Here is an 8,912-nt window from a genome sequence, read left to right as displayed (position 1 = left end):
ATTCGTTTCACGACCCAATAAATTGGAAAGTTCGAAACTACTTTATCGCGGCTCTTCCTCCCCTCTACCTGTCGTTAATTTATCGTGCTTTCATCGGGATGATTGCGGATCGATCAACGGACTTGAACGCGAAAGAGCATAATTTCGATCACCCGGTTTCCGATTGGGGAGTGAAATCCAGTTATTGGATCGAAAACATTTTTTGCAATATTATCCACGCGGCGCGTTTCGCTCGCCAAATTGAAATTACACCTCGGAACGCGATATCGTTTGCGGACAGCGGTGGACAGGGGGGATGGAGGGGTACGGCGTTTCGCCTCTTCGGACAAAGTCATTTTTTGCGCGTCGCGAATTTATTTCCCGAGTCATTGACTCGATGATACATTTCTTGGTCGCGGGCTGTAACCGCCGCGCCATAAATTCCCTGTAATTTGGATGAGAACCGCTACCGTGAGAGGAGAGCACCTCGCGGGAATGCGAAGCGTCTCTCGCGACGGGGCGTGCGCGCGAATTTCGGTCATCTCTCGATTTCCGAGACGTCCGGAGGAGAATTGAATCCGGCTCGCGGAGAAACAAACAGCTGGAGAGCCGACGGATGATTTAATGCGGCCGTCCGTCACGGGCCCGGTATAACCCGCCGCGGCGGAGCCGCGCGAGACAGACGTTCCGCTTCTTCCTCTTGGAAATCTGTCTAGTCGCGTGGCACGTCGCGGGCGTTACCCAACGTGTCTCTCAAAGATCCTATCGTACAGCCTTGACGTCCCCCACCGTCCCGTTCCTCGAGCTAATTAACTCCACGAGAACAAAACGAGCAGGGAACGAACATGCTCGCCGACGACGACCGACGCGAAACTTTCCCTACGGACCACGGTGGACCTCCCGATCGCTCGCAGTGTCCGTGCAACTGCTCTTTCGATTGTTCAACAACTCCTAGAAGTACGCGTAAATTGTATATTTGTTGCACTCGATCCTTTGGACTCGAGGGGAGATCCTCGGTCGATACTTGATTCGGTCTACTGTTTTCGATCCGGGAAAACTTGGTGATTTGGAATTCCAATTGGATCGAATTCTATTTCACATCTTCGTTTCAATTTTCGACGAGGAGGATCAGTTTCCTTTCGATCGTACCACGAATTACGAAACACCGCGTACAACGAACGAGGCACGATTATCACGTCGGATACGTATTGTTCTCAGAGGCCTCGTTCCGGTATCGCACGCATGTTTCTAAATAGTTCTGCGTCGTACGAAATTCCGATCGAACGAACGAACGAACGAACGAACGATCGGAAAATGTAATCTCGTCCATCGAGCGTTAATCATTCCCTCGCGGGCCCGGAACACCTACACGGTATCAATGGTGATCGGGGCGAACCGATAAATCAAGCATCCGGATATTTATTATTGCGCGAATTCCTGGCGGACGGCGCGCACTGGGGAACCGGCGAACGGGCGAAAGGTCGTTTCCCGCTCGGCCAATAAATTTAATTAACGGATAGGCGAAAGCGTCAGAAGCGTGTGTCGATCGGGCTGGAAAAGAACCGCTGGACCGCTTTCGGTGCCGCGGTCCATAAATATCGATGCGGCTGGTTCTGGTCTAGCGGAGCTCCAGCTTGCGCAATACGTACTCGACGCGAGCACGCTCGCCGAATGTCGATACCGAAACACGCGAGCAGATGCGCGCATCGCGGACACCCACCGAGAAACGATCAAGGGGTTGCGCTGCGTTGGATTTCGAGAAATCGACGAAAGTCCTTTCGATCGCTAGTCTATTCGGTTGTAGAAAAATACAAATTCGTCGAAGGAAATCTCGCAGAGCAGCTAAAAATTGCAGCGTGCGGAGTAACTAGTCGACTAGAGTAACCCTTAACGGAGAAGGGAGAAACGGCAGCGCGAAGTCACCCGTTCGAACACGACACCGTCTTGTCGAAACAGCGGGATCTACCCTGACGGCGAGCGTCCGGACAAATGGATTCAGGAAGATTCCGCTAACGAATCCACTGATTTATCGTACGTTCGGCTAGCCCCTCGGTTTTCTCGGTACCCGCTTCGGTTTCCACGTGCGGGCAACGGGCCGAAGAATTATTGCGTTTCGGTCGAAGAGGACGGAAATACGAGCGCGGTTTGTTCGGTAACAAGAATCAGTGTACGGTAAATAATTACGACTGCAGCTGAGAAATGAGAACTATGGTCCATCGGTAGAGAATTAATAGACGATACGCTCCGAGCCGGGGACTCGCCCCTATTGTATTTCACGGTAATTATCTTGCAGTCACGGGCGAACGAAAATCGAGTCGAACTTCGTACGATAAATAGGGGATTACGAAAGTGTCGAGGCGTTTCGTGAATTTTTCGCACGCTCCATTGTGCGAATTTTTACTTACCCCTTCGATCGAGTTCTCGTATCGCTTTCGAGTCGATACCGTTGCGCGTCTCGCTTGCCGTTTTACCGACGTATCGAAACAAATGGAAACGTTTCGAAGAAATTCGTTTCGCGATGAAACTCGATCGAGTTTAAATTATTCTAGGCTCGAGCGATAAATAATTGTACCGACCCGTTGATTCGCGGCGTTAAGAAACGTCTCGAGCACGGCTCGAGAGTTCCAAAGCGGCGAACCGACGACGGAAGTTCGATCCGGCGACAAAAGCATAAATTATAATCAGCCCCGATTACGCGGAATGGTTGTGATTCCGACGGGACGTGATGAGACGGGGACCGATTCGATTTGCGTGGCCCACGCCTACGCATCAAAGGGGCCGGCATCGTGGTCCACGGCAAAGGATTACGAGAATACCCTGCGAGTCTTTTTTCGGGCGATAAATCCAGCCGGTAATTCGTGGAGGGGCGCGATTCACGTGAAATCCAATGCGTAGATCGCATTCACGCGTACATGTGCACGCGCGTGCAGGGGGAGCATAGAAAAGACGAAAGACGAAAGACGAAAGACGAAAGGGAACGAGAAAAATAAAATGTCCCGCTCCTCGGTTTGCGCGCACACGTGACCATCGTGGCCTCAGACGAGCTGCGAACCGTGCAACACGTGTTACTTAGACCAAGCTGGAATTTCATTCGAACGCGTTTCCACGGACTGTTTAACGTTCTTCTTCTTTCTCGACTGGATCATTTAACCGAATCTCTCGGAGATGAACTTTTTTTCGAAAGAATAGTTTTCAATATTCGCGAATCGGTCTCGATCAGCGAGAGAGTCTCCCTTAAGTGCGGAGACTCGTGCGCAGTGTGTTAAAATAAAAACGATTCTCGATTTTCATCGTTATTCTCCATGCAAATTTAGCATTTCTTCACAACGACCTGGAGCAAAAATACGAAGCGTATTCGTTGGTAAAAATATTCACATCAATTTCTAACATATTGGAAGAATTTTACTACGCGAGATCCATTTTATCGTTTCGTAATTTCGTTGCAACTTCTCAACATTGTATCGTTCGGAAAGTCTTTTCGTTTTTCAAAATGGAGAATACATAATGTAATAAGATGTTTATACACTCTGAAAAAATCGTGTTTCATTTTCACCAAAAACCAAAAAAAAAAAAAGGAAACAAAATAACTTTTCGAACGACCCAATAAATCATTCGAGCGTAATACTTGTTCTTGAATTTTGCTCGTGGAACGTGTCGAAAAAGTTAGGCGAGCAAGACCGTGTCTAATTATCTGCTACGATTCGCGATAAGCTCGGCGAGCGAGGTATCGCGCGAGACTTCTCGCCGAGCTGAGAGCGAGAGAGGTGCGCGCGGCAACTTTCCGTGCGCGACCTACGAATTTACGAACATCCTGGACTACTACTATCTTTTCTTCCTCGACATGTACCGCATCCACGGTCGCGGACACAAATACGAACATTTCGCTGTCGACACGCCACGGGCATGTTTTCTCAGCTGGTGCCCTAACTCTCGATCTCGACGATCCTCCTTCCCTCGTCTTCCATGCCACGGCAGATCCTGGTGGATCCTTTCAAGACACGGTCGGCTACCCACAAAGGATCTGCCCTTTCATACGCACGTTATTATACTCTTTACAGAATATCGTTCCACCTTCTCCCTTTGGAACGAGAAGGGGGGTGGGGGTCGGGGTGGGGGAAAAAAAGGAGAACTCTACCGGTGAGAGGCGCGTGTTGGTGTTATACGGTGTTATACGTATACACGTGTGCACGCCCACGCATTGTGAGTCGAGCCCGAAGGCAGGGTGGACGTTTCGACGAAAGCCTCTAGATTTTCTCGTTCAATTTGTTGTTATAGCTGCTTGAGACGCGGATCGGGCTATTCGTTCGACCGTACCGATTCTCAAACATTCATTATGGTTTTTCGTAACACGTCCACCACCTACCTTGGCAGCCCTGTCGTCGCGTTTAGCTCGGAATTGCGGCTTTTCCGCGGTCCTGTGTTTACCCTGCACTCACGGCAAGATCTATATTTGCCCCCTGTGCACGGCTAACCGTTTCCATTAAACGAGGGCAAACCGGCTGGTAAGCAAGGGTTGCATTGTGTGCCGAGGCCACGAAATGCGAGCACAATTTGGGACGAAATATTACGGTAATTAGTATCCTAGCAATATCGTATAACTCGTGGAATTCTTTCATTAGTTTTTCACAGAACTCGACGATAATTCGTTAATAATAATGGGACCTCTCTTGATCACGAACGTCTCCGAGGCTCCAATACCGATAGAATTTTCAATCAAAGTCGCGAGTATTTTTGATCACGATTATCCAAAATTCGTCCCCTCGAGACTTCTAATTAATATTGGGTTTTTCGTAAAGTCGTTTCGTTTTCCAAAATGGAGAATATATAATTTAATAAAATGTTTATACGCTTTTAAAAAAATCGTGTTTCATTTTCACCAAAAAAAAACGAAACGTCTTTCCCAACGACCCAATACAATCGCAGACCACCAAATGCAACTCGTGGCTCTTGTAGGTTATAAAAAAAAAGATTAGCGTACCCTTCGTCGATACTTGTTTTCATTTTATACGAAACGCATCGATAAAATACGTTCAACTAAAACGATTAACATTCGACGATTGAAAATATTTAATTCATGATTTTTCCAATCATGCGAGAGATAGACACAATGTTCTCCATACAGTTGGAGTACTTCGTAGTAAACAATACTCGAAAAAGTTGACGTAACGAAACGTTGACGCAACACTGAAATAAAATTACACACATTTTTTGCAATACGATGCAATGAAAATGTTCACGTGTAACAATATATCGTTCCTACCCACTACGATTATTACGGAAGCTGTAAGAAGCTGCGAAACGAGATAGATCTCGCAGATGCACCGACCAACGATCTCTGCACAACGAGGGTACGGTAACCGTCTAACGAATCTTAACCGTACAAGTTAACAAAAATCTTTTCTCTGCGCACCGGAACTTAAAGTACCTTTCGATCCGAATAAAAATAGGGCAACGAACCGTGCGTCCCGCTGAAACGCAATTTGCGCACAACAAACCCAATTGAGCAGTTGATCGCGTTCCTTTCAACAATTGCATCACGGATTGCATCCGATGCGATTAGGAGATGGTATTATTGCGGTCCATTAGCGATTGTTTATAAGAGGGAGCAAGTCAATCTTCGTCGTTCGATGAATCGTAAAGAATGCACCTCAGGTTCAACTTGGAAAACTTAGTGGAGCGTTCAGCGACCTAGGCGGATCTCTTCTGACCGATTTGGCACATTTTCCTCCCCTATTGGCATTGCTAGAACACGCTCTTGGCTTTTCAATGAGAGTTCCTTCTGGCAAGGTTCGCGGTACACGCGTCGCTCTTGGCACGAATTTAACGCGAACGAAACAATAAAGTTTCTCAAAGATCGTTCCCCGATAACTATTCTCCAAAATTGTTAGTATCTTCCCAATTGATCCGTGAACGTGTTCAGAAAGACGTTGCAGGCCTCCCTCGAAGGGAATACCGGCCCCATACACTCCAAGAGGAGCGGATCCTTCTCTTTTACGGTTATTCTGAAATCCTCTTCGGAGATGTATCCGTCACGGTCCACGTCAAGCTTCTTGATCAACAAATCTATCAAATCCTGCAACAGAAACGATTTCGATCAACGTTTACATTCGTAGGTCTGAAAAATATCGATCTCGAGTGTTTCACGAGTCAAGAAATCACGATTGCAGTTTGTAGCCAACGATGGTACCAAAAGCTAAACAAAATTGATCAGAAATCGAGACTCGTGTCTCGATCGAGACTTTTTTGATAATTATCGAACACGTTTCATTTTACGTTTCTGTGGCGAGCGAACGTCGAGGAGTGTGTTCGTTTTACAACGATAAAGTTACTACTCGAAGAGGAAATATACGATTGAAATTCTGTATCGAAATTCGTAACGCACAATGTGTTTGGAAATGGCCCCGTTACCTTAACAGCATCGTCTGGGTTATCGCCGGTCGGCAGCTTGATCAAACAACCGTTCATTATTAAGAAGATGTACTCTTTCTTTAATATGTGAGCGCTTTCGTACACCTGTTCGTTCGAAATTTCAGTGGTATCAAGGCAGGGAACCAGTACAATGAGAACTATCTATAAGAAGTTCTTAGCGCGGAGAAGACCAGAAGTGAACATCCATTTTTGATAAAATATTATCCTGAATCCTTGAACCCCCTTTATCTCTAAATAAAAGTGATCATTTGTGTCCAAGGGACAGATATTTCTTAAACAGCTCGTTATAAAAACATATCTCTACTTCTGGTACTCTCCGTTTAAACGTAACGATGTTTCGTAAAATTTCAATTGCTATTCAGAAAGGAATGCTCTGGTAGTATTCTCTCTAAGAATTCAACCAATCCAGGCCGTAAGAAAATCCAAAGAAACGTTACTTGATAAGCGAATTGTATCTTCTCGTCCAAGGTGCCACGAAGCATCACCGAAAGACCTTCTACCCATTGATCGAGAAGTATCTAGAAAAATTAAGCGACGCGCAATATTTGTTTATCGTTTGGCAACTTTTCTGATTATTTCGTTACCTGCGAAGCGTTCGGTTTATCAAACGCGGAGAATACTTTGTCGATCAGCAAGTGACGAATATTCTCAGTGAAGTCGAAACCCGATTGAAAGATGTCACGAAATTTCATTCTGTTCATAGGGCCCAAAGTTTCGACGCATTTGCGATGAATGGTTGCCAGTGCTGTGAAAGAAACGAGCGAACGCGATAAATGTTAAGGAAGGAGTAACATCGTAAACGTATAACCTTCAACTTCTCTGTAATTGAAATGAGTGCGGTTTGCCAGCCGTTTGAACCTCTCCGAATTTTTACTTCTAAAAACGATTTCTTTTAGCATGTTGTTCAGCATATCGATTGATCGTTCGCTGGCCATTTTGTTCAGTTGTCGGTACTTGAAAATTTTTACACCACGAAATATACTTCTCTTCCGAAAGGAGTTAACACTACGACATTCCCAACGCAACCAATCGATCGTTCGATCTTCAAATGTTACGAACTGCGTTGAAAACTGTTTAAGATTTTTCACACCGCCAAACTTTAGGACAATTTCTACAACACGGAGGCGCCCGACGTTCTTCCACGAGACAACGATCTATACGAGGAACCGATGCAATTATCAAATATCAACGCAACGTTGTTCTTAAACGGGATACAGTAATAAATATTTTACTCGAAATAAATAAAACTAGAATTTGTTGTCGTTGGCCCATTAGCTCAGTTGGATAGAGCATCGTGCTGATAACGCGAAGGTCGCGGGTTCGATTCCCCCATGGGCCAAATTTCCCTTTTTTGGATTTTCATTTTGACGTTCGACAGGCTCACCGAATAAGAAATTTGACCAAATTTTTACTCCACGTTTCGTTCCATGCAAAAGTAATAGATTTCTTGTTTTGCGGCAGCACGTTACACCCCGTTTCGTCCATCAGGATATCGTACACGTGCTACCCTCTCTTACTTCCCCTTTCCAGCTTCTAATACGATAAATTCGATTTTGTCACTTTTCAAATTGTCTCGAATCGAATCATTGTAGAATTCTCGTATCGTTCCAAAATTTCTCGCGAACATTCGAACGAAGAATAACAACGCACCGTAACAAATGGTTTAAAATAATCGATAGAGACTAGTACGTTACAATTAAGCGTGACAAGTATTTCTTCGTATCGGCACGTTCTCGAATTTCTGATTGTACAGAGCGATTCGTAAATGTACGTCCGTACTTCGATGGACGAATATACGCATCAAGATGAGCAAGAAACGTCCTACGAACGTATATCCCGTATACTTTAGTTCTCGAGATTTGGACGACCAAAGAAAACGTTCAAAGTAATGTACAATACGTACGTACCTGCGACGTTGACGATCCCTGGAACGTTTAAAAAAAAATCTAGTTCACACCCCCAATAGCCACGATATCTTTATTTCGGTCCTCGTGGTAAAAAAATGATTCTCCCTCGTGTTAAAGAATTGTAACACCTCGTAAGAATCCTCGCGCACGTGGTATTTACGTTCGCCAAGGAGTGGTCTCGAACGTATGATCGATAACGCGTGTTGCATTATCAGTTGTCGATAACATTCATAGCCGTGGACCCTGACAGTGATAAACCAGCACTTTCACGGTGTTTCGCAATAATGGCTTCCGCGAACGGCGCTCGCGGGTACGACAAACGGGTCAATTCGATCTTTCACCTCTGGAAAGTTCACTCCGGCGGGGAGCAATCGTAAGAAAAATCACGGTAAAAGTGTGCGTACACGGGCTTTCGGTTACGAGGAGTTTCGCAGGGGAAGCTTCCGCGGAATGGCCACCGGTATAGAGGGCAATAAAAAGATGGCCGGTTCGTGCGTGGTTCGGGGGCCGTGGGGAGGAAAAGGAAATTCGGCGCGATAACCGACGAGTCGTGAACGCGCGGGTTTTACGAATTCGTTTCACGGGAGCCGTTCGACC

The 8,912-nt window shown here is 45.9% G+C and overlaps 1 protein-coding gene and 1 non-coding gene across 2 annotated transcripts; one reads left to right on the top strand and one right to left on the bottom strand.

Annotated features, from left to right (window-relative positions):
• Positions 1 to 5,863: 5,863 nt before the first annotated feature.
• LOC143153511 (calaxin) lies at positions 5,864 to 7,343 on the bottom strand. The gene is made up of 5 exons (XM_076324802.1): positions 7,217 to 7,343; positions 6,993 to 7,153; positions 6,846 to 6,926; positions 6,388 to 6,492; positions 5,864 to 6,052 (listed from the first exon to the last, which is right to left on the bottom strand). Exons 1-5 carry the CDS (start codon positions 7,341 to 7,343, stop codon positions 5,864 to 5,866), a joined length of 663 nt encoding a protein of 220 aa, XP_076180917.1.
• Positions 7,344 to 7,673: 330 nt separating this feature from the next.
• Positions 7,674 to 7,747, top strand: Trnai-gau (transfer RNA isoleucine (anticodon GAU)). Its single transcript has one exon. It is a non-coding gene; the product is annotated as a tRNA-Ile (tRNA).
• Positions 7,748 to 8,912: the final 1,165 nt, after the last annotated feature.

This window comes from Ptiloglossa arizonensis, chromosome 12 (genome assembly GCF_051014685.1).
Source record: "Ptiloglossa arizonensis isolate GNS036 chromosome 12, iyPtiAriz1_principal, whole genome shotgun sequence".
NCBI lineage: Eukaryota > Metazoa > Arthropoda > Insecta > Hymenoptera > Colletidae > Ptiloglossa > Ptiloglossa arizonensis.
Note: the sequence above shows the minus strand (reverse complement) of the source record. Positions and strands in the feature narration are given on the sequence as shown.